At 39.1% G+C, this 27305-nt stretch overlaps 1 protein-coding gene across 1 annotated transcript in view; it reads left to right on the top strand.

Moving 5' to 3' along the window:
• LOC142103480 (uncharacterized) overlaps positions 1–27305 on the top strand; it is a 121668-nt gene that overhangs the window by 12596 nt on the left and 81767 nt on the right. Inside the window, exons 2-4 of the mRNA XM_075187530.1 lie at positions 11003–11124; positions 12235–12345; positions 19712–19813. Of these exons, the coding sequence (XP_075043631.1) occupies positions 11029–11124; positions 12235–12345; positions 19712–19813 (309 nt within the window). The 5' untranslated portion in view covers positions 11003–11028. The remainder of the gene's footprint in view (positions 1–11002; positions 11125–12234; positions 12346–19711; positions 19814–27305) is intronic.

Genomic DNA, 27305 nt, shown 5'->3' with positions numbered 1-27305 from the left:
ACGTACTGCAGCAGCGTGGAGACAGGTAAGTCAAATTACCTGAATAAAAAGAGTCTTGGCGGGGAGACCGTGAGAGGCAGCGGATACACACGCGGGGGGGGGGGGGGCACAGTGGGAGTCCGGCGTGTGACACTTCCAGTCATTAAAAAGGGCATTCTCTGTCCCAATTTTTCTACAACCTGACTTGTCTCAGCCTTACTTTGTTGAAGTTGACGCATCCTCCATTGGCATAGGAGCCATTCTTTCACAGAGAGATTCTGATGGAAAGTTTCATCCCTGTGGTTTCTGCTCCAGAAGATTTTCCCCCAGCGAATTAAACTACGGTATGGGGGATAAAGAATTGTTAGCCATCAAAACAGCCCTAGAGGAGTGGAGATATTTGCTAGAAGGGGCTCAGCATCCTGTTACTGTCTACACGGACCATAAGAACTTAACATACTTGCAAACAGCTCAGTGTCTGAACCCACGTCAGGCCCGCTGGTCTCTGTTTTTTTCCCGTTTTAATCTAATTTTGACCTTTCGACCTGGGGTTAAGAATATCAGGGCGGATGCTTTCTCTCGGTGTCACAGCTCTGAGGTTTTTTGGAGATCCCTTGTCTCTACTATAGAGGGTGGTGGAGGCAGAACACAATTGCAGCTTGCAGATGAACAGCAGTGAGAAGTTTGCAGCTTGCAGGTGAACAGCAGTGAGAAGTTTGCAGCTTGCAGGTGAACAGCCAGATCCAAATGCAACCAAAGTAACACGAAGAACAGGCAATGAGCCCATAACCATGGGAGGTTAATATACTGCTCCAGGACCAATGAGGTTCGGGAGGAGGTACAGATCACAGTAGCCAGGAACACCTGTGAAAGTAATGTCTCTGAGGCAGAAGCAAGCAGACTCATGGTTCTTAAAGGGAAAGTCACAGCGCCGGCACCTAACTATGGGACCGGCGTGTGACACCCGGTCTTTTGATGATAAAGATCTTCAACCCGCCCCCACCCCCAGAACCATCTTGGATTCTACTACCATTGTGGCCCTCACTAGAACCTCAACCAATGTTCCTCGTCCTGGTCGCTCCTTTCTCACTTCCAGGCTTCTGCCCAAGGCTCTCAAGTGGGCCCATGATTCTCTGTTTGCCGGGCATGCGGGTGTCAAGAAGACCTTCTAGTTGATTTCTAGGCATTATTGGTGGCCCTCTATCCAGGCGGACGTTAAGGCCTATGTTGCCGCTTGCGGAATCTGTGCCAGACACAAGACACCCAGGCAGTCTCCACAGGACCCTTGGTACCACTCCCTATTCCAGAGAGACCATGGACTAGTATTTCTAAGGATATCGTCACCGATTTACCCTAGCTGGTATTCAATACTATCTGGGTGGTAGTGGATAGATTTTCCAAGTTGGCACATTTCATACCTCTCAAGGGACTTCCTTCAGTTTTTATCCTTGCTAACCTCCTCATCAAGGAGATTTTCCGTCTTCACGGTTGTTCCCACGACATTATCTCTGATAGAGGAGTACAGTTTGTGTCCAAGTTCTGGAGATCATTCTGCAAAGAGTTGTGGGTCAATCTAAAGTTTTCCTCAGGGTATCACCTTCAAACCAATGGCCAAACGGAGAAGGTCAACCAAGGCTTGGAACAATTTCTCAAGACCTACTCTTCAGGTAATCAGGCTGAATGGAGCTGTTTCTTGTGTTGGGCAGAATTTGCTCATAATAACCAGGTCCACGTATCTACTGGTTCGTCTCCATTTTTTCTTACCTATGGGTTTCACCCTCTCCTTCCTGAACTTTCCCAGCCTGGTTCAGCGCTTCCGGCCGTGCAGAATCTCATTCAGGACTTTTCTCAAATATGGTCTCAGGCGAAGTCCAAGTTATTGGAATCCTCCCAATGCTACAAAGCTAGCGCCGATCGTCGCCGTAGACCAGTCCCCAGACTTCGAGTTGGGGACAAAGTGTGGTTATCCACAAGGAATTTAAGACTTGAAGCTCGCACCCCGTTATATCGGACCTTTTCAAATCACTCAAGTTATCAATCCCGTGACATTCAAACTCCTACTTCCCCATCACTCAAGATTCACAATGTATTTCATATTGCTCTACTTAAACTCCTCGTTCTCAACAGATTTGTCAAGAGAACCCCACCCCCGGTTCCAGTAAAGACTGATCTTGGGGATGAGTACGAGATCAATAAGATTCTGGATTTCCGGATCTCCAGGGGTCGCCACCAATATCTTGTTGACTGGAGGGGTTATGGCCCCGAGGAGAGATTTTGGATCGATATACAAGAGATACATGCCCCTCGCATATTGGCCAAATTCAAGAAGGAGAGAGAGGCGACCTTGCAAGCCTTCAAAAGGAAGAAAGGGGAGAGTACTGTCAGGCGCTGTCCTGTTTCTGTTTCTAAACGGACGCCTGTCTCTTTGCTGAATCGGCATCCTGCTGCCTATTGATGCTTGCCATTCTATTCGCATGCATACGCCGAGCTTGGCAACCGTTACTTAGCAACTTGACGCTGTTTACGTTTGCCTTCGGTATGCATGTGCAGGATTCCACGCTCCGTCGCCCTGCTACTCGTTAGCGATTGGTTGCGGTTTTCCCGCCGATGTCAGGCACCTATCAGGGATCACTTCCCTCTATTTAAGGAACTCTCTGAGGTCATTTGCTTGCCAGAGTATTTGGTCTTCAGCCTTGCTCCAGCGTTTGTTCCTGTGTTGCTGTTATTTGGATTCTGACCCCGGCTTGTTCCTGACTTCTCCTTTGGTTCCTGATTCTGCTTAGAGTGATATTTGGTACTGACCCGGCTTCCTGACCATTCTCCTGCTTCTGATTTGGCTATATCCGTTCCTCTGGTTTTGACCCGGCTTGCTGACTACTCTTCCATCCTGCAACCTGGTGGGCTGTCACCGCTGCCTCAATTGTTACCTCGCCAGCTGACTGATACTGAGGGCCGCAACCTGCGCGTCCCTTGCAGCAAAGTCCATACCTCCTTGCGGGGGTTCCTGGTGAAAACCAGGGGCGTGTTAGACTCCACACCTCAGTAACCAGTAGCGCCAACTGCTGGCAGGTATCATCAAGTCTACCTAGTGATTCTGACAGACTGTAGTTTATTTCATATAGGCTACACTTCACAATTTTTTGAAGTGCATTTAGCAGAGCACTTGAGAAATATAGGAAAGGTTCAGTGTCATCTCATTTTAAAAATTATCAGAAATGTTTTGACATATCTAAAGACATTTTTGGGGCATTGAGAGAGTTGAAAGTAATAGAGATATTTAGTGTCAAACATGCACAAAAGTAAATGAGATGAATTCTTGATAGATTATCCCTCTAAAGGGATTAATATTTATTTTGAATTTTTATGTATGTGATAGATCCCTGTGATGATGTTCATTTGGTGATATGTATATATGAAAAAGTATATTCTATGCAATTATTTTTGATATACAGGGTTAAAATGTTTGTTTTGGAAAATCTCCAGGCTGATACTTAGGTTGGTTGCTAAGGGACTAAATTGCTTGATATGGGAAGGTGGGATTATATAAATTAATAATATTTAGGGATGTATTTCCATATATCATCATCATCACCATTTATTTATATAGAGCCACTAATTCCGCAGCGCTTTACAGATAACTCACTCACATCAGTCCCTGCCCCATTGGAGCTTTCAGTCTAAATTCCTTAATACACACAGAGACAGAGACAGACAGACACAGACACACAGACTAGGGTCAATATGTTAGCAGCCAGTTAACCTACCAGTATGTATTTTGGAGTGTGGAAGGAAACCGGAGCACCCGGAGGAAACCCACGCAAACACGGGAAGAACATACAAACTCCTCACAGATAAGGCCATGATCGGGAATTGAACTCATGACCCCAGTGCTGTAAGGCAGAAGTGCTAACCACTACACCTATCATTTACCTATATAGCGCCAACATATTCTGTAGCAATTTACAATTGGGAATTTTGTTATTTACTAGTGAGAGGGGTATTCCTATATTTTAATATGTGAAAAGTGATCCGTTCTAAGGCTAGGTACATACTGAAGAATTTTCCAACAGACTTGTTATCTACATCTACTTTACCTTCAACCGAAGGTCCGATCGCTCGCACGATTAATGTGTACACACTAGTCACATTTTATACGATTAACGAAAGCCCGATCCAGGCAGCGACTTTTCACAGCCATATTGTCGTGAGCAAAGATTAGAATTTTGTACACACTGAAAAGACTTATGAGGTCCATGTAACGATATACCCAATAAATTTAAATGAGGGGCAGAGCATGTTCAATAGTAACCACCCCAAACCTCATAAAAAGCGAAGGTAACACGTTTTCTTCATACATTTCTTAGCACATGTACAGTGTACTTTTGATCGCAACCGCAAATGAACACATTTTTTTTACTAATAAGAATACTTTTGAAGAACAACAAGCAACTGCTCTTTTTCTGCTCACTGTGGAAAGAAGACTGCAAGTACAGACCTGAAGGGAAAGAAGGAGAAACAATAGATCTTGTTGGACCAAAGAGTGGTTCAAGAGAAGAGACTCATTCTCTCATATGTCCCTGCTGCAGGAGATACAGGACAACAACCCCAATGACTTCAGGAATTTCCTGAGAAGGAGGACACCCATTTAAGGAGACCCATATACGCAGAGCAGAGACTGGTTGCTACCCTAAAATTTCTGGCAACAGGAAAGACACTGACTGATCTGAAAGACAGCACAGCAATTTTATCGCAAGCTCTGGGTTTGATAATATCTAAGACCTGTCTATAGGAAACACAAAAACGTGTTCTATACAAAAATGTATATAATTATGCAGGCAAACAAATGTAATTACAAACTGTTTTATTAATGTGTATTGAGTGTACAATAAAGTAACACATAGCTACAATTAAGGAGGCAGGCATAAGCAAGACACATAAATGAAATGTTGTTTTTCTATAACACTACAATGTCAAAGGTTTATAATTAAACTGGCAGACATATGCTATACGCATTAATGCAATAGACACCTGCTATTGCTGTACCGCTAGAAGCACCTAATTACCAAATGAGTGACGTGCGGACACTACACCACGTGGGAATGGTACAGGCATCAGAAATTAACATACAGAGGAGTCGCAGCTCCAGGAACTATCGTTGGTTGTTTGTGGATCAATCAGAAACTTATACACACTACATGATCCTTAGGTGGGTTGGTTGGAAAATATTAAACAGTACGACCAACCAAATAAGCCGAAAATCGTCACTTTGAAACGACTTTCGACCATCATGTCACTATAAACACTAACCGTTCGTATGTCGGCTGATTTGCCCGATTATTGAACGAAAACGCTCCAGTTTGTACCTAGCATTAGTGTAAGTCAAGGAGAATGCTTGACCCAATTGACAACCAAACCACATGTATTATCATCAAGCACGGATGCTTCTAAAATTGTATCTTTGTGTTTTAAAATGTAAGGTGTTATCTGTTATTAAGTTCAAAAGTATGTTTATTAAGAATGTTTTTAAAAATTTTGATAATAATTGAACACGCTATAATGTAACATTTTTATGTATTGTTTGAATAAAAATAATCAGAATGGGATTACACTATGTCTTCTCCTTGTGATTGTATATACTCCTGTTTTCTTCAGGTCAGGAGCTAGTGGTTCACCAGAAAGTTAAAGAGATTCTACAGGGTATTGAAAAATGTCAGTTTGTTTGAGAAAACATCTGATTGCCATTTTTTGATGCATATATACAGGGCCTGATTAAGGCTTCTGGCTAATACACCCGCGGCACCCCCCTTCCCCACACACACACAAAAAAAAAAAACACTAAAGGAAAATTCAGGAGTATTAGCCAGCAAATTTTTTTTAGACAGATTCTCTTACCTGTTCTTGCTGTTCTGTCTTGCTTGTTCTTGCAGCTTTGTTGTCGTTTAGCTATTCTGTTTTGAAAATGTGCAAACATTACAAACCCTCAATGATTAGGATTTTTAGAGAGCATCCTCATGAATGCCACACAATGCAGAGATGATGCACCCCCACACCAGCCAGTTCATCACACCCCAGTGGCCAATTCATGACCCTCTTCCCCCCAGCCATTAGATCACTGTGCCCCTTATCACACTGCCCCCTCAATACACTGTTCCCTTTATCACACTGTCCCCCTTGCAGCACACTCTGTCTCTCTTTTTACAATATGCCCCTGCATAAACGCAAATTTTTACTTATACGGATATTAACAAACGATGAAGTGCGCACAAGTTAATTGAGATAGACAGAAATGTCTTGCTAAACGTAGCTTTGAAAAATCACAAGATGATCCCAAATCTTGCTGATACAAGTCCAAAATATATAAAATTAATCCAGCGCTAGGGTAGCGATTTTCTTGCTAGTGTAACCAGTACTTTGGTGTTTATAACGTTACTGGGTGTCTGAATGTGTAATAATTATGTGATCAAATGTAAAGGATTGTGTAGTTAGATATATCACACTAGTGGTCATGTAGTGGAAAAATCTTGATAAGGATAGCAATATAGTATAACATGTTAACGCTTATATGGTTAAAATAAATTATGCACATGTACCCCACAACAATGATCAATTCATATATTGTCATTCCACAATTAGGGACCAGGTTGTAAATTCATTTCAGTTCATATCTGTTCATATGATCCAGATTGTTAAAAGATATGAACAGTTATGAACTGAAATGATTTTACAACCTGGTCCCTAATTGTGGAATGACAATATATGAATTGATCATTGTTGTGGGGTACATGTGCATAATTTATTTTAACCATATAAACGTTAACATGTTATACTATATTGCTATCCTTATCGAGATTTTTCCACTACATGACCACTAGTGTGATATATCTGTTACGGTGCTGGTAGTTACAGGTCTGATAGTCAGAGCAGGCCTGTACATGACCAGATGCTGAGTCTACTAGGTTCAGAATAAGGAGGCAAGACACGATGTAGTTCTTCAATACTTCAATGAAAAACATATATATATATATATATATATATATAAATATGCAGATGATGATATGCAGATGTCAATTAGCCACGGCGGAGCGTGACAAGGTGATAACCACAATAGCAGTCTATTCACAGCACAGATGATAATATGCAGGTGTCCAATAGCCACGGCGGAGCGTGACAAGGATAAACACAATAACAGTCTTGTTATATGCACATGAACAGACTTGCAGCAGGCTGTGAATCAGTAGAGGCACAATAGAGAGAAAACAAAGTCTTGGTAATATGCACAAGATGATACTTGCAGCAGGGAAATCCCAGTAGAAGTGCTCCAGCACTTGGTAGAGAACTGAAACTCATACACAGGAAGACATAATGGAATCACTAGTTTATATACAAAATGGTGTAATTTTAATGTGTGTCTAGCATTTTTACATTATATTGTGCAGGTTTCTTTTCATGCTGGAAAAAATCAGAGAATTTTGATCTGCCTACATTGGAAGATTAAGCAAAAATATTTGGAAAATGTATTATTGGATTGGACATTGTTTTCTTAAGTTCTATTTATGTATTTTTTGTTTTTCTTGAAAGGGCTATTATTCACACATTTATATTTACATATGATTGTTTTCTGTGTGGTTGTGCAGACTTGTGATTAAAGCAACATTCATTTTTACGCTTGCAGCAGTTTAATTATGATATTTAATGTTACATGCAGTATTTTCCCGGAAAACTCACTCATTTACTACTCCAGCTGATTCACAGGGCATGCAGCAAAAGCCATGAGATACCTAAGATTATCGGGGAATGACAAGAACTGACCAAATTTAGATGGAATTGTTCCTGGTGTTCACTTTGAATTTGGATCTCTAGGGGCCGGGTCCATGGCGACGAGGCCAGAATGGATGGGATTTATGTTGTTAATTTTCAGACTAAATGGGGCCACTTTTTTGATGAGAGGGATTAGATATTGTGCAAAAACCTTGTCCACAAAGTTTCCACCTGACCTAAATAAACCAGAGCTGATATGTTGAAGGTTTTTTCAATACTGTAATATGCAGCAGTAATTAGACGTATCTTTTTTTCAGATGACATGCTCTAGAAGGCATTCTGAACCCTCTGCCTAAAACACACTCCTGGAGGAAGTATGTGATCATTCCAGAATGCCAGTATAGTTTATTTTTACATTGCCTGAGCCTTGATTGGAAATAGGAACCTAAATATCCATTATTGCATGGGTTCATATTTATTCACAATAGCTATGGATGTGTATTAAGATTTGAAGTATTAGAACAAGTTGCAACATGATTGGTGAATGGGTGAGTCTGATCTCAGGTTTTTTCAATGGTATTGCATGAATTCTTCAAAGTCACCAGGTGGATCTATCCGTGCTAATTCATTCTTAATATCATCTTTTAGACCACCACAAAACTGGTGACCACTAACTGCTGAGTTCCATTCAGTGTTATCCACCCTGCAATGGGAATTTGCTAACTTGTTCAGACACTGAAAGATTACCCTTCAGTATGTGACCTCTTCAGTGGTCACATAATGTGGATCATAAAATGGAAAATGGGACATAGAATTCAGGAACAGATATCCTTCTTTAATGTATGGAGTAGCCTAGGTGAGAGCATCTCCTTTTAACAGCATCATAGTCATCCCCACCTTTAAAGGGTCAGTAAAATGGGTACAAGGTCAGAATTTGCACTGAGCCAGGAATTAGCAGTATTGGCTGCATTCTTTAACAAATTTTTAGGCACCACCACCAATGATTGTATATCCGGATGCTATCTGGACAGTTGGTATGGCACTACTCCTTACAGCCTGAAACTGTATGTTGGACATCTAGGCCCTTTATTCCTGTAATGACTGCAGGATTGGACAATCATTTGAGGCACTGGTAATTGCTTGCGTGGAATCTATGTGTGGCCAGATTATTATGTCAGGTCGGGTGCGATATAAAGATTACAGGACTCTTAACTATTGAGTTCAATAGAGAAAAAGGATTCAAGTGGCAAGGATCAGTGGGCAGGGTCACAACTGTGGTTGAGATAATAGAGCATGATGATCTGTGGAAGATGCTGGGGTCCAAGAATTAGGAGTTTCCATAGCAAGAGTCATTGTCAGAGAGCTGGAATGGTCATCAGAGATAGCCAGAGTCATATACGAAGAGTCAAATACAGAGTCAGAGAAATATTGGATCAAGGTTGAGAAGCACAATAATTTGACAGTTTATGCAATTAACTCCCAGAATGCAGGGGGAAGTAGGCAGTGGGCTAAACGGAGCATGCTCAGGCTAATTCACAGGTAGAAGCTCTCTAAAAATGAGTGCAGAGATAACAGCTGCTGCTGTGGCTCATCAGACAGGACCACCGTCCACAATACCAGAGAACAAGTCCCATAAAGTCCATCTGCAGTCTTTTTTCCAGATCCTAACACTGCCAATTTGTAAGTATAATATATTACAACCAAAACTCTGGTAGTTGTCCAGACTGATCAGCACTGGACCACAGTAACAAGGCAAGTATGGATTTGTTTTATTTGTAGCAAGTAATTCAAGGTGGTTAAAAAATGAATTGAAGAACCCCTTAAGTGGGACTATATAAAAACCCTGGTTTACACCTATGTTACATTTTGTGTTCAAAACCCATACAATACTTATTACCCACCTCATGGGCAATGTAGTTTGTTACAGTCTAGTGCTATGGATTCTGACTAGGGTACACTTAATATGATGTGAACTGGGAGGGTATACTGCCTGCCAGCCCCAAGATTCAGTGTGTCCTGGGCAAGCTGGAGGCCAGACAATGTAGGGTTTCACAAATGTAGATCTCATCCTCTAAACCAGTGTACAAGTATCTAAATTTAGAGTGTCAATGAGGATGGAGAAGACTGATGATGAAGAATGGTAGCATTAAATGTCATCGTGGATTATCATCCCAACCCAAATTGGGGACCAAGATTTAAGGAGCCTGTATTGGTCCAGGAATGTTTTACTATTTTGTACCTTCAATATAGTTGAGATATGGTTACATAATGTTCTTGAGTCCCAACAGCACCAATGTGATCCACATTAGTGTACTTAGATCCAGATCAAGTGCTTTTTTTCATTGTACTGTCCTCACCTATGTGGAAGCTAGGAATTTAACCCTAGCCCTGTAACGCACCCAGTTGCCCAAGGTTAAAGCATGAGGTTGTAGGTTTATTTATTTATTGTGCTGCTTATCACTGTCCCAGAGTAGTTTATAACATATCATCATCATCATCATCATCACCATTTATTTATATAGCGCCACTGATTCCGCAGCACTGAACAAAGAACTCATTCACATCAGTCCCTGCCCCTTTGGAGCTTACAGTCTAAATTCCCTAACATACACACACACACACACACACACACACACACACACACAGAGAAAGAGAGACTAGGGTAAATTTTGATAGCAGCCAATTAACCTACTGGTATGTTTTTGGAGTGTGGGAGGCAGTGGCGGATCCAGGGGGGGAAGGGGGGGGGGGGGCGATCCCCTAGCAGACACTTGCTGCCGACGGCTGCACAGTATGTGCAGGTCCGTCCAGCCGTGACAGGCAGGGACAGTGTGCTGCCCGGCTGCTCTGATTGTGTTTTAAACACAGTCAGAGCAGCCGGGCAGCAGACTGTCCCTGCCTGTCACGGCTGGACGGACCTGCACATAGTGTGCAGCCGTCGGCAGCCTAAGATGGTAGAAAGGGGCGGGGCCTAAATCGCCCCCCGCTAAATCGCCCCGGGTACAGCATTTTTCTAAATCCGCCCCTGGTGGGAGGAAACCGGATAATCTTTACTGACCCTTAAATATCCAGGAGGTCTGCTTCCTTATTGATCATGTCTTTTCCAGCACAGGGTTGCTTGATAGGACACAGTTTGATGCTCTGAATGTTTTTGATGAAGCCCCAGCACACCCATATAATGAAAGTCTGCCTAAAAATGTAAATTAAAATTGTATTTCATCATTGTCTTGTTCTTCCCTTTCATATAATGTTCTTCTCTCCACAGAAATCCACCAAACCATCTTGCATGAAATGAACCAAATTTTATTTCTTAATCAGTTTACCGTGAAAGATTGTGTACAGTCTATTATAGACAGGGCCCTTGAGGACACCAACAGGGCACAGTCAGTAAGTGGTTGGCTGTTATATTTTCTTTTTTTTTTACTTGATTACATCAGCACCAGTCATGTTCTATCTAGCTCTGCTACAAATTCTTAACAAGTGTCGTTTTACATTTTGTAATGCATTTTTTAAACAGTGTTACTCTAAATTATTTGCATTATAAATTAAAGAACTATACAATTTGATGGCAAAAGGGAATAAACTTGTTTGTCTAATTTCTATTTCACTTTTTTGTAGCCCTAAATTCTTGCAAATGTCATGTTTCTCCCATGCACATGCAACCTTTGCATGCAAAATGATGCATGCTTTTGCACACTAATACTAGGCAGGTTTTTTTACATTGCAATTTAGAGTTAAATTAGGATTCTGCCGCCTTTCCCTTCCAAACTCTAAAACTGTCTGTAGATTTTATATTTGCCCCCCTTGCACGGTTTTGCACAATTGCACCTTCAATATAGATTTACTCCTATGTAAAAATGAGACCCTTTACTTTTAGATTTCTACCATTTAGTAGTGATGAATGACTTTTCAAAACTGTTTCACAAATCATTCAACTTGAATATGGTTTTAAAATTTTGCACATTTTGATAAGTTTGGTATAAGTGTTCCCAGATTTATTCAGATTTATTTAGATTCGAATGGACATGGTCATGAGATGATTGATTTGAATTTTTTTTATTTTCTTTACAACATTTGATGAAATATCTATATATATATATATATATATATATATATATATATATATACCAATTATCCTCATATACATGACATGGATGAATTAGATTAATAATTAACAATGGATACCAATCAAATGTTATAGTAACAAATGCAAATGAAAATGGAGTCAATGATTATCACAATAGAACACCAAAAAACAATGAATGGTAACATGGTTAATGGAAAAAGAGCAGTGCAGATGAAATACTGTCAATTGAGAAATAGTCGATTTCTGGTGGAGTGTGAATTATGTCTAGCAGTAAGCATATAATGGGTTTTCGAAGTAGGATAAAATGTAGTAATGTATTATTTCACTTTCAGTTTAATGTAAGTGGGATTAACCATATTCATTATTGTTATGATTAATTAATTTTGTAATGCCTATTTTTTTTACTACAGAACTACCAAAAACTGCAATCTGCTGCTTGTGTGACAGCTGAGGCACTGAGCAGTATAATATTAATTAGTACAAATCAGACATTTCGAAAATCGTGTTACTCTAATTTAAAGGTAATTTCTATCGTTTTGGAAATTAAGCAAAATCTTTTTGATTTGGTGGGTTCCTAAAGTTTAGTAATTCTTAGTTACTGCTTAATATGTCAAGTTTTTATTGTGAGGGGTCACTGTTGGCACATAGCAATTGTTCCACAAGTGCTTTTGTGAGAATCTTGCTCTGTTATCTATCTGTGCACAGTGTGCTTATTACTATGCTACTGTGCATTTTAGCAAAATGTGAAGTAGATTTTAGACCAGAAAATGCGATTACCTGGGTGAATCATTGGCATCCTTCACTACTGCTGCATTGGTGACATACTGCACCTTTGTGTAAAATTGGGAGTAGAGATCAATCATGTAGAAGTATACCTGAATATCATTTGTATTGGTGGATCAGAGTTCATTTCTCAAGTTTGATTTTTTTTATCAATTATCATTTTGTTTTCAATTATCAAAAATATCAGGAGTAATAACATTTGTTTACATAAGATCCTTTGGTCCTGATTAATTTCAGTGTGACAGACAAAATGCAATATAATATTACAATAAGATATTGTTGTTATTCCTTCTATACATTTATAACATTAAAGTAATGGAATTCAAACAAGAACTGCAGCCATGTATTACTAAATAGAATATTGTAATATTGAAAGACTAGTAAATATTGTATTACACCCTTATCTTATAAACTTATTACACATAAGCTTATGCTTCAATCCATATAAGGTGAAGTTCTTATCATAATTTTTTATTTACTCTTATAACAATAGAATGCCATTAAGTAATAATGAAAAATAAGAATATTGGTTATAAATGAAAAAAACACATTAATTATCCCCAAAAAAAATCAGGATTATAATCCGTACTAAATGAAAATAAAATATTATTTATTCTTATCTTTATTATTGTTTTTATCTTTAGTTCATTCTGAAGTACAGGCATGATCAATGTAGTGAAAACCTTACAGAATAATAAATTAATTCTACAAAAAATTTTATCTTTTGTTTAACTTTACATTTTCTTTTCAATAATAAAATAATATAGTAATTGTAACCTAAAAATCTTCATGGTTGTTACTCTCATTAAATATGTTTGGTCAAATAATGCTCATCAGAAAAAAATTCTATATGCTCTTCTCAATAGTTCCTGGGTGAGGCTGCTCAGAGCAATTCATTCAAGGCCTTATGCTGTTAAGCCTTTGGATTTCCACTGTGTTTATGCAAAAAATGCCATGCCACAGAGGTTATTTGTTTCATTTTAGGCATATTGGGTTTGGCATTTATTTTAGTCTTTATATGTATTAAAAGCCATCATTTCAAATGTCATTCAAATATATTGTTTGACACATAGACATTTCAAGCAATAAGCTATCCCCAGTGTTTCACATTTAAATTGAGTTTGAATTGTTGAAGTCTGATTTTATTCATCTCTGTATTCAACTGTTCATACCATATATCTACAAGTTTTCCATCTTCCACAACTATGTGATCTCACTATTGTGTTTGGATTTTTTGGTCTTGATATCTAATGATTTTAGCAAATGTGTGGCCCTTTTCTGGCTCAGATGTTTTGAACCTATCATTTCAGCAAAATCATTGAAAGATCATCAATAAACAAAATGGGCCTGTGTTTCTTTGGAATTTCTCGTATGTCTTTCCACTGTTGGCAATGGCCACCAATAATTCTTCTTTATTATTATTTAATCTTTGTTTGGAATAAATAAGTGTTTTTCAGTTTCTTTGGGGTTTCTTAACAATATGTTTGCTATAACCCCTTTTTCAAAGTCTCAAAGTAAGTTCTTCTTATAATAGCTGGAAAATGAGAACTGGTGTTATACAGTAAAATGTTAGTAGCTGTGTGTTTTTTGTTTTTTTGTTACAGGTCTGTTACTACTCTTCTATCTTCAATATGTCCAGGAAGTGAATTTTCTTTCTGACTTTATATATTTTGTACAAAACTTTTCTAAACTTTACCATTTTTTGTGCAGTGCTAGCCTTGTTTCATATTCTATTTGTTTGTACTTTATTCTATTGTTTGTCTTCCCCTTTCTCATCTCCCCTCAACCCTTCCCCTCCTCTTTTTTTTTGCTCCCCTCCTGGATAAACTTCTGCATGCAGATAAGTCAAACATTTTTGCCGACCTTGCTCTAAACCCCCCTTTATAATACCCTGAATATCAGATGAACTGAAAATAGTCTCCAAAAATGCTAAAGGATTTAACATGGGAAAAGATCACAATTGGTTAGAAAACTGTATGCAGATGCTGTAGATATTATTTCTATTCAAGAAACCCATTCCAAATTAAACTATGCCTTTAAACTCAGCATGTTTTTATAGTACTAATCCACTAGAGAAATTACAAGGCGTGGCAATATTTACATCCAAACATCTACCTATATCAGACATTTCACACCATCTATTAAAAATGAAACTAGATGTTCGCTGTGAAGATTCCAGGTTTTCTGGCCCAATTCTACCCATTTCACTCTGGCTGGCCACCCACGGGTGCCTTCCTAGGCCAGGGAAGCCTACCCAGTACCTTCTAAGGTTCTTATTAGTCGCTCAGGCAAATGCAGTTAGAAAGTAAAGCAATACATTTATTGTAATAAAAATCAATCACTAGATTATTATGTACAGACAGTAAACCACATCATCTGTCCCTTACCCCACTAGCTTAAGGAGCTACAGTCACCTGTATGTCCTGACTTAAAGACCCATGGAGCTCTTCTCTTAGCTGCAGCTGTAGTCCATTGGTAGACAACGAAAACTCAAATCCGGCTACACTGCACCTTCCATGAATCAAATCCCAGAATGAATATCACCTCCCCCCCCCTGGAGTGGCTCCTTATATCTAGGGTCAAATTTCCACAGTGCTTTCCCCTCCCTGGGCAAACCCCTGGGCCTCTCCTTGTTAAACATTGGTCATGGACTAGGGGAGGGGGGTGTTGAGAGGGGAGTCTAAATGAGCTGTACTTCCACAGAACCTCTCCTGCCAGATTCTGGAGTCACTAGACAACTCCAGATCGCTTCTCGGCCTTTTGGCTAAGACCAAGTGTAGTTCCTGTCTTAGAAGGGGTCTGAGTACGAGGCCCTGGAAGGGATGGGGCTTCTTGGTCTGATGCCAGAAGGCCGGTGGTGACTTGGCGGCTCGAAGTTGTCTGTGCCTCCGGGGGACAGGGCCCGGAGGTGACCTGAAAATGCACAGGTGGTGGTGGTCCCACTATCATGAGCACAGAGTAAGGCACAGAGCACAATACACTGAGAGCGAACCCTGCACCACTTTTTACTTTCTTGGTCCCGGCCTTATGGCTGGGCCAGAACAATTTTTACACCCTCCGGCCATCAGGCTGGGGCTTATGGGCATCTTTTTTTTTATTTTGAACATGCAGCACTTATGCACACTTAGCACTTTTTTTGCACGGATTTCATTTGGTTTGATTTTCGTTTGCACGTTTTGGGTTTTGGTTTAACCCTAAGGGGAACCCCTCTCCCTCAGTTATCTGAGACTCTCTCCTTATGGGGAGAGTTGAAGAACAAGTCCCCCGGGGAAAGCTTCGGCCGACCTCGGGGTAAAGGGGACTGCCCGAGCTTTGCGGCGGAGGCAGTCCTGAAGACCCTTGCCCTCTAAGGGGCCTTATGGCTCCGAGGGTCGGGGAATAAAGGGGCACCCCCTAGCTTCGGCGAAGGGGTGCCCGAAGAATCTCTTTCCTCCAAAGAGGCCTTTTGGCTTCGGGGGAGAGGGAGCAACGGGGCCCTTTCCTTTTTGGGAAGGGTGTAAGTCCCAAGCCCCCAGCACTGTTTTTCACGGCACTGGGTGATTGGCACTGGAGTTGTCTAGTGAGAACAATGGATAGTAATTAGCCTTCCCCCTCACCAGTATCTTGCAACCTGATCCCTACCCATAACCCCCTTGGCTTCACTTTAAGGACAATGAATAACAACCTCACTGCCACATCAACAATATACAATAACCAATATACATATTTACAATGAGCTACAATGTCTCCTTATCCACATGTAATTAGACACTGCAGCTGTACTCTGTTGAGCTGGGGAACAAAAGCAAGGGCTATAAAAAGTACTTGCTATAATCCACATTATGTGAGAAACGAGGGATAGGCTGGTTAAAGTGTTATCTCTTTTTGTTGCATTCAAAATATAAAAATAAGTATTTCTACTTGGGGAATAAAACCATCAGAGTTCTATCAAGAGATATTATAAGAACCCAGGAGGCGCTGACTTATATTTCTACACTTAAAGACAATAGGGTAATAATGTGCACAACCAAGAAAATATAGCAAAGGTGTTCCATAAATACTATTTAACATTATGTAATTTAAATGCACATTCATCTCCATGTGGTTCAGACAATCATACAAAGCAAATAAAGGATTATCTTAAGATAATGGAATTCCCAATTGTATCGGAGGTTACACGAGAGTGGTTAGAAAGACCCTTTTTAAGTAGTAATCTCAAATTATTTGGTAAATTCCTTGGTCCATAGTAACCAGGCTATATTTGTTCTGGTATGTGAAGCAAAAGATAATATTACTAAAGTAATCAACCTAATCCATAATATAAAGCAGAAGAAAACTCATGATATTCTCCAGTCCACAGATGCAGCAAAAGCATTTCATAGGATCAATTGTAATTTTACCATAGGTCAACTTGAATATATGGGTTTGAGTCCTACATGCCTACATAGAATCATGTCCTTATATTGTAAGCCCTCAGCTAAGATCAGAATCAATAGGTCATTCTTGGAATACATACTATTCATACATACAAATTGTACAAGCACAATGTTTTTACTGCCTCCACTAGTGCTTGTGCTGTGTATGGAAGAGCTAGCAAGAGCTAATCAACCCATCCCTATCCCTATCCCAAAGAGCATAAATAAGCACTATTCGCTGATGATCTACTTGCAACAATCACAAACCCTGTGATCTTGCTCCAAACTTCACAAGTGAATTCCAGAAATTTGTGAACCTCAAAAAAAGACAGCATTTAATATTAAATTGCACATTTTTCAAATTAAATTACCTGAGAATAATGCTAACTAAAGATAACTCTGAGCTGTTTAATTTAAATTTCCTCTTGACTTTTAATAAAATTAAAAGGGATTCAAATAATGGAAATATCATGATCCTGGTAGAACTCTGTTGTAGTACCTCATTTCCATCAGAGATGCTGCTTTTGTGGAATTCAGTTTAGGTTGTGAGGAATTATTCTCCTCTTCCCAGCCTAATGATCTGCACCTGCTGCAGGCATTTATATCCTTGTCCCTGCTTTCAATATCTGCCAGATCATTGGGAAACAAGTATGTAGCTTTGAGACACAGTTGGTATCATCACTTGCCCACTCTTCTGAGATTTTGTTCAAGTTCCATACTTCAGAATCTTTGCTTTGGAACCTTGGCCACTTCTGGAATCATGTGAGCTTGACCTGCTATTACTACTATATACCCTGGCTATTCAGTTACTTGGACTTTAACATAATCTGCATTACTACAGTTTGTAATCTGGCGATTCATTTATATGTACTATATGTACAACATAATTTTTTAAAGAACTACATAACACCATCAGAGAGGGATGGTGTGGGGAGTTCCAGATTTAAACATGATATAGACAGAAATTGAAAGGTGCAGAATACCTTCTTTTTAATGCAAAAAATCTAAAACTCCCTCATTTTGTAAATGATTATCTTCTCAGCCATGTAGCAGAGTATACACACCTACAGGAAACTAAACAGTGGATTGTTATTGAGAAAGTTATATGCCCTGGATATTCAGGTTTTCTCAGCCTTCATCTTATATGAATTGGAAACTGAGGAACTTAAAACTAATCACAAGCAGCACTTCTTGTCTTATTATTGACCCATAATCCAGGTATAGACTGACACATTGTTTCTCTATACCTCTTAGATCACGCTATCCAAGTGTTGGCATCCAGAGTTATGTCATTAATCCTAAGTAACACAACTGAAGTAGCTTTCCAATATAATGGCAGACTGGTTATTTTGGGGGCCCTATTTTCAATTTGTTGTGGGAACAGAGAAGGAACCAGATCTGAAAAGAAACCAAGTACAGCTCAAAATCATTAGCTTCAATAGATTCTGGGATGCTTCTAATTCAAAGATTATTTCTTCGTTCTCTGTTTTCCAAGCCTTGTTTTTTTTTCCTTGAGGAATTCTATCTCCCTGTTCAAATAGTCCAGGTCTCTGCCTTTTTCTTCTTGAAAGCAGCGTTGGTTGAAAGATGACTGTTCCTACACTGTTGTACATTTATTAAGAGCCGCAAAGTCTTTTTATAACTCTGTCACAGATTTTTTAAATTCATCAGTAAAAGATGTCTTGAGGTCCATGATGAATGTGTTAAGTTCTTTAATGTCCTTCTTCATTCCTGGGGTCTTTTCAGTGTTCATGTCTGGATCTTGATCACTTTGTGGAGAGGTTGAGGTAAGGTTAGAGGTTCCTTGTTTGTCTTGCCTCTGAATTATGTGATGTGTTAGTTCTGCTGGGTTGTCCATTTTTTTCTAGCCAAAGATTTCTGCATGTTTCATGTGGATAAATATAGAAGTAGTATATCAGGATAGAAGAAGAATGTTGCTGGTTGACCGTCAAGGGATGAGATCAAAACTTGCTGCACAAACATTAATACAAGAAATACAGAGCTAGCACCAATTAAGCCTTAAACACAACAGTGGGGGCAAATTGTTTAATTCATTATTTTGTTGAAATTTCTTGATAGAAAATCGCATACAAGATAATTAATGCAAGTAACAATATTACAATCTGAGTCCTCTCACTAGAAAGACAAGAGATGCATTTTAGTTATGAATATACAATCTTGTTTGTCTCTACTTACTGTGAGAAGCTGCTATAGCTAGAACCTATGATTGTCAAGGGGCAATAATACTACAACAATGTAAATATTTTCCTACGAGTAACCTTGATTACTGCTATATAACATTACTACTGATTTTTGGATTCTAATTGCATCAACATCATTTATTTAATTTAAAATATGTGACTTTGCAGCATCAATATACTCAAATATACAGCTGTATTAAAGGTGAAAGATGAAAAGTAATATTATCTAGAGGAGTAAAATATCCTCAGCCAAGGGAAGAAAAGCCATATTACTTTCAACATTTTAACTTCTATTTCACAACTTCTATTTCACGACTCCTTAACTAATCACATTTCTATCATTTGAACAATGTTTTGCGAAAAAATACATAATAAAAGATTTAATTTAATAAATATTTGTAAAATGTAAATCATTTTTCTCTTTAGTTTCTTTCAGTTAGTATGTAAAGGTTCTTGCTAATTTTCCCTTAATGTTGTAAGGTGTAACTCATGTGTAACTTTTATTTTAGGTTTGCAAAACACGCAGTGTTATCAGCCCAATTCAAAGCATGTATATAAATTCAGTATATAGCCAAGTCTCAATCACAGGAGGAGCATGTGACATTGAAAAGGTGAGTTCATATATATGAACAATCTTTTATGCCTATTTCAATTTGTATGAATTACTGTGAGCAATTGATATTATTTTTGTTTTAGCCACTTCCTACTGTGCTATTATTTTGTGTTTTTTGGGGTTGCCTAATGTCTGTTTGGTTGAGGCCAGTGTTTGATAGCTTTTATCTTGTTATGGTCAATCTAAAGGCCAGAGCCAAAGACGGCCATCCCAGGTGTTGAAAGATGTCAGCCCCACTTGCATGGGCTTCTCAAGATGGAAAACCATTGCTTGGAAGCTAGGCATTAATCTGTTTTTGGAATGATGGTTTCTTCTCTTGTGTCCCTGACTCAGATGTTACAGAGAGAAATTAGATCATGCAAGGAAGAAGGAAGCGAGCTCATCCTTGATGTAGTCAGAAAGACCTTACCAAAAGTTGCTATCAGAGCCTTATTATTCCATGGCAACTGAGATGCAATGGTTCGAAACCAAACTGCATATCGGCCCATGGTCTGAGAACCATGACGCTGGCAAGGGATGCCGGAAGCAAAAGTAGAAATCCATCCAAATTTGTTAGCAATCTTTCTAAAGGCATCCACAAAGGAACCACAGTTTGCAGAAGGGGGTTGATATACTCTCAGAGGGGTGAAGGCGAGAGCCTGACCCCATAATAAAGAGATTATATAAGACATCTTTGCCTTTTCTGAGAGAACATTCTCCAGTAGACGCTCAATTTGCATAGATCATGGTTTCAGGAACCCTGTGCAGGCCTTGGAATCCCCGTCATATTTAAGAGGTTTAGTGATGTGAAGCCAAGAGGATGCAGCCAAAGCAAAATGAACTTCTAACAGAGCTGGAGGATTTTGGTTCATTCATTGCTTTTATTCATATAAAGTGATTTGAAAACCATACGTGTACTTCAATTAAGTTTTTGTATTATACATAGGGGTCTTAGAGACCATTATACTGGGACCACAGGGGTGGCACTTCACTGGATCCAATTTTTCCATTACAACAGTACAAACAGCCCTAGGAGTGTACATGCTGAGATTGATATGATTGGGATTGAAAAATGTAGGTTTAGTATATGGTGAGATTTATATGGTCTGAGATAAAATGAGATTAAAATGTGATAGATTGTGTACACACTGAGATTTAGATGATTGGGATTATGATCTGAAATAATGCTGGGATAATGATTGATATATTGTGTACATGCTGAGAATGATATTACTGGAATTTTGATTGCTAGTTTGATCCTGCAATTGTAGTGCTGCGATAATATTGAGCAACATGGGAAATATACACATTCACATGGAGAGAGAAGTTGTATGGGAGGAAGAGATCAGTAATGAAAGTTAACATTCCTACACTCAGATATTATATCATTTGTGTTAAATTGTTATATAAACTGTGTGTAAAAATATGTTATTGAAGATATATGTTGCAACATTGTTGTGCAAGTAAATGTCATCATTATATATGTGTATATATTCACTTTGAGTGAGGGTTTACTATAGTATATCCAAACTAGGTACAGTAACTGTTGACCAATGAACTCTAAGAAAGTTGTATATTACAATGTTCTCCCTAGCACCTCTTTCTCCTGGCTGTTTTTCTTCCCACCCGGCTCTTGGAGCCTGACAGAGTCCTACTATAATAGAATAAACCATTGTTTCTCATATTAGAACAGACACTATGTAAGCACTACAGCCAGCAGTGTGTCTTAGTTCATTGAACACCAGTTTGACCAGTCCTGGCAGGTGTGAGCAATAACCTCCAACATTTTTCAATGTTATTGCAGTGTTACAACTGCACCCATCCAGCAACTTCTTAATACCACTCGTTGGCAAAAATTTCTGGGGAGAACACTGTGTTATGTAAGTAATGGAACATTGGAGTTAATGTGGTCTAAATAATGCAAGGGAACATGTGGATGTGATTAAACAATGAAATATTCTTTGAAAAGTGCAGAGGTAGCAAGTTTATAGAAAGATCATTGATATGCTCCTATTTCCGGCGGTATGACGTGCCACATATGGACCCCTTTTCAGTGGCGTTGCAGATATGAATCACCGAATTGTCGGTTGATTTTTCAATGAGTTCTATATGTTGTTATGCACGTCTAGTTGCTATCCAATAACGATTGTCAATTGCCGATGTGTGGTTCCAAAGCAAAAAGTAATTTAATAGCCAAAAGTAGCAAAATAACAAGTCAGAATAAAATAAGTACAGCCGTTACTTATCGCAGGCGCCCTGGATCCAGTGTACAGTCATTCAGGTCTGAAGGCTGTGGTCAAGAAGACTGGTCACTAGGTCCATAGCCCCTGCTTATATACAGTCAGTGAATACAGTAAAACAATGCAGGTGATGTGGCTTGCTTCTATTGGTCCAGGCTTCAGGAAGGTCCAGTGTACTGCAGGTCATAGGCCAGTTCAAAACAAAATATCCAAAGGTGGGGGTCAGCTCTCCAGGGGATGCACTCCGATTTTCCCGCCAAGAATCCAGTTTAAACTAGTTTATTTACATTAAACAGGCAGCATCATTTTAAACATTTATTCCCTAACATCGCTAACTAAAGTATGCAATGTGCGATTCCTTCGGTGAATGAACCGGCCAACTGCGGATGAATAGGGGATTAAAATGATACTAAACATATTTCCTGCAACCAAAACCCTTGATTTCACTAACATGTATATAACCTATAATATTAAACATAAATACTACATTTTGACATAAATAACTATGTGTTGCAACTACAATTAATGTGTACTAATTACAAATGTGTATGTTCGTGTGAATGTGTGTAAAAGTGTAAAACCTGTTATTGCCATGTATCGCGGCTGGATACGCTTCTCCATGCCGTAGCGTGCTCTACGCATAATTTCAGACGAAGACAACCAAGTTTGCTCGATATTAATTGAAATGACTTTATCCAATTTGCTGACTTCGACAATTTTTATTAAGCAGGAGCAGTGGCAAGTTATAGAGACACAGTTTTCAGTCTTAAAAGTAATATGACAGTTTATTATAATATTTCATGATATCCTAAAGTGGAAAGTATACTGAGGTTTTCTGTGTGTTTCATTTTTGCTGATCAAAGAAAAGACTTAATCATACAATTACGAATAATATTTTTATTCTAGATACCTTGATCCCTGGGCCAAATAAGGGCTTTTTTAATATGTTAACAATTTAAAAAATATATTCATATAAACCATTTGTCTAACTGTTTCATAACAATCATTAAATAGGAAATAAATGATTTTCTGTTTCCTTTGATTCCATGTTATGTTTACCAATCGTATAGTTAGAGTTTGCATTCACTCTATTTGAACTGATATTTTACATATACTACACTAGGTATTTACTAAACAATAGCATTTGAGGTCAAGAATTTAATTAAGGTCTGCTTCCACCAACCCAGAGGGCATCAAGCATATACAGGAATTCATAATTCTTGAGAACTGTACTTCCCATCAAACCCTTTGAAGGTAGAGCAATGCTGCATTTGTTGAGTGCTTATTATAGTGCATTGGACAGTGGCTTTTCTTCCCTTTAATCTATTGTTATTTGGTGTGACCATGTTAGTGTCAAGTGTTCATCGGATTTGTGTACGCCTTAAATCAACTGCACTTACCAGCCTTTTAAAAGTGGGACGTAACCCAGGGACAGTGCTAAGCCATGAATTTCCCTGCTGCTTTGGATATGTAAAGTATCATCCAGAACGTTGATACGTAAATCCATGGTGACAGGGCTGAAAGAGGAAATTACTCATGTATAGGAGGTCACATGTTAGCCTTACAAGTAGAGATGAGCGGGCTCGGATATCAGAAATCCGAGCCCACCCGAACGTTGCCGATCCGAGCCGGATCCGAGACAGATCCGGGTATTCCCGCCAATTGCAAAACTGAAACCGAGGCTCTGAGTCATAATCCCGCTGTCGGATCTCGCGATACTCGGATCCTATAAATTCCCCGCTAGCCGCCGCCATCTTCACTCGGGCATTGATCAGGGTAAAGGGAGGTTGTGTTAGGATGTCCTCTGTCCTGCTATATCTCGTGCTGTGCTGTGCTGGGGAAATAACAATGCCCTTAGAAGAGCACAGCACGAAAAATTTTAAAAAAAGTTATGAAAAAAAAAATGATAAAAAAAAGAAATTAAAAAAAAATATCCAAAAACAATCCTGCAGTATAAGTCCATTGGTACTGCAATATTACAAAGTTCACTGATTCTGCAGAATAGACTGGGAATTAGTGGAAATGATAGTTATTGAATGTTATTGAGGTTAATAATAGCGTAGGAGTGAAAATAAACCAAAAAACATGATTTTAACACTTTTTATGTTTTTTTCAAAATAAATCCGAATCCAAAACCTTAAATCCGAACCTAAACCTTTCGTCAGGTGTTTTGCGAAACAAATCCAAACCCAAAACCTCAAGCAAATCCGAATCCAAAACACAAAACACGAGACACCAAAAGTGGCCGGTGCACATCCCTACTTACAAGGGCCACCTGTTGTTTGTTCAAAATGCACTATAGATTGCATTAAATGCTTAATCGCAGTGGTGAATAAATTAATATAGCTAATTTATATCATGTGCCTTTTTATACTCATGGGATTAAATAAATAGACTAAATATGTTATGGACACACAAGTTTTCAAATGCAGTTTAACAAACACTACACCATCTCTCTTATGAACACAATATATCAATACATCCAATGAACATTTCAGTTTTTGTAATACACTATACGCTATAGAGAGATGCAATATATATGTGTGTGTGTGTATATATCTACTATATAAATGCCTAGTGGCGTGTGTGAAAAAAAAAAAAACAAGCTGCAGCGCCACCTGCTGGGCAGAGTTATACACTGACCTATATATTTCTTGAAGGAGAAGTGACAGTTGGGAGTGGTTGGTGGTTGCCGGGGGTGACAGTGGGGAGTTTTTAACACCTTAAGTAGCTTGATTTGACTAGAATGCATAAGTATCATGCACGGGTTAACTGACCTACTAAATTCTTAGTGTGTGTGTGTGGAAAAAAAACTCAAAAAGGGCTGAAATTTGGTATACTGACATTATTGACGAGTTGAGGGGTCAAACTCATTTTCATGAGGTAATTTTACCTCATGAACACACAAGTGTACAGTGGCGGATCCAGGGGGGTGCGATCGGGGCAATCGCCCACCCCTAGCAGGGGTTTGCTGCCGACGGCTGCACAGTATGTGCAGGTCCGTTTGGCAGTGACAGTGTGCTGCCCGGCTGCTCTGATTGTGTTTTAAACACAATCAGAGCAGCCGGGCAGCACACTGTCCCTGCCTGTCACTGCCGAGCGGACCTGCACATACTGTGCAGCCCCCGGCAGCCTCAAAAGTCGGAAAGGGGGTGGGACCTAAATCGCCCCGCCCTAACATCGCCCCGGGGAACAAACATTTTCTAGATCCGCCCCTGCATGTGTAGCGGCGTGTGTTAGTCTGTGTGTGTCTGTGGAAAAAAATATTTTCTCAGAAAGGGCTCATCCGAATGACCTGAAATTTGGTATAATGACATTATTTGACAAAAAAATTAGAATAGTGAAGTCAGTTAACTTCCATCATCCCCCCTTTACCCCGGTGGGAGGGGTACTAAATGCTAAATTTACGAGTTGAGGGCTCAAAATCATTTTCGTGAGGTAATTTTACCTCATGAACACACATGTGTAGTATATTACTGTGCTACCCACCTTCTTAACAACTTGGCAAACACCTACTATTACTACTCACGCCTTCCTAACAAGTCGCCAAAAATTACTACTCACGCTCTACTGACAAGTCAGCAAAAAACTAATACTAATACTACTAATACTAATACTAGAATGAATGAGTATCATGCACGGGGTAACTTGTGTGTATATATATATATATATATATACACATATATATATATATATATCTAATATATAAATGCTTAGTGGCGTCTGTGTGTGAAAAAAAAAAAAAACAAGTTGCAGCGCCACCTGCTGGGCAGAGTTATACACTGACCTACTAAATTCTTAGTGTGTGTGGGGAAAAAAATTCAAAAAGGGCTGAAATTTGGTAGGGCTCAAACTCATTTTCGTGAGGTAATTTTACCTCATGAACACACATGTGTAGTATATTACTGTGCTACCCGCCTTCCTAACAACTTTGCAAACACCTACTATTACTACTCACGCCTTCCTAACAAGTCACCAAACATTACTACTCACGCTCTACTGACAAGTCAGCAAAAATTAATACTCAGCGCTGTACTAATAAGTCCGCAAAATATAAACCACAATCCAACTTCTATAGCTCTCTCTATCAAACAATAGCAAATAAAATCATTATCTTATTTTTATATTTTTATTCTTATTTAAATGGGGAGATCAAAAAAATACGCAAATGAACAAGAGAGGCGAAGGGCGAAAACTGCCCAAATGCGCAAATCAAGACAGAGTCAGCGTGAAGATATGCGAGAGCAGGAAAGAGAGGCAAATAGAATTGCAATGAGACAGTTAAGAGAGAGTCAGAATGACCAGATACGAGAGCAGGAAAGAGAGGCAAATAGAAATGCAAAGAGACAGTTAAGAAAGAGTCAGAATGACCAGATGCGAGAGCAGGAAAGAGAGGCAAATAGAAATGCAAAGAGACAGTTAAGAGAGAGTCAGAATGACCAGATGCGAGAGCAGGAAAGAGAGGCAAATAGAAATGCAAAGAGACAGTTAAGGGAAAGTCAGACTGAAGAGATGCGAGAGAAGGAAAGGCAGTCAAAAAGAGATGGAAGGAGACGCTAAAAAGAAAAACTTAATGACAGATGCGTTAGTAACGCTCTTCCCCTGAGGAGGTCTGGGCTATGGCCCAAATGCATGACAAGAACCTTTTTAACACCTTAAGTAGCTTGATTTGACTAGAATGCATGAGTATCATGCACGGGTTAACTTGTATATATATATATATATATATATATATATATACACACACACATATATATATATATATATATATATATATACACACACATATATATATATATATATATATATATATATATATACACAAATATATACAAGTTAACCCGTGCATGATAGATTCAAAAATCACAGATTCAAAAATCACATTTTCTTGCTCTCTCTGCTGCTTTAAATTCCACACTTCTTTTATAAATCAAATATATTTATTGTTTTCATCACAATAAATTGCACAACTTCCGTCAGGATGACACCAGCAAGCAACTACCTTTGCCTGCACCTCCTGGTGACCCTAAACACTAACTAGACACAGATCAGCTCACTACTGACTGGCCAACTAGCTCAGCGTCAGTCACCTCTAACAATAGCACAACTCAGGATTAAATACACATGTCTTCTCCCACAGGCTTGGATGACTGACAGGCGACACTCCCACCTTGTCTTTAAAGGATGGCTCCTCAGGTGTTCTGTAACGCCTAATCAGCACAGCCACCCCTGTCAGGTCTGTGGATACAAACACGTTAAAGCATGCAAGTA

Source organism: Mixophyes fleayi, chromosome 10 (genome assembly GCF_038048845.1).
Source record: "Mixophyes fleayi isolate aMixFle1 chromosome 10, aMixFle1.hap1, whole genome shotgun sequence".
Taxonomy (NCBI): domain Eukaryota; kingdom Metazoa; phylum Chordata; class Amphibia; order Anura; family Limnodynastidae; genus Mixophyes; species Mixophyes fleayi.
The sequence above is the reverse complement of the archived record's forward strand: the minus strand, read 5'-3'. Positions and strand labels throughout refer to the sequence as shown.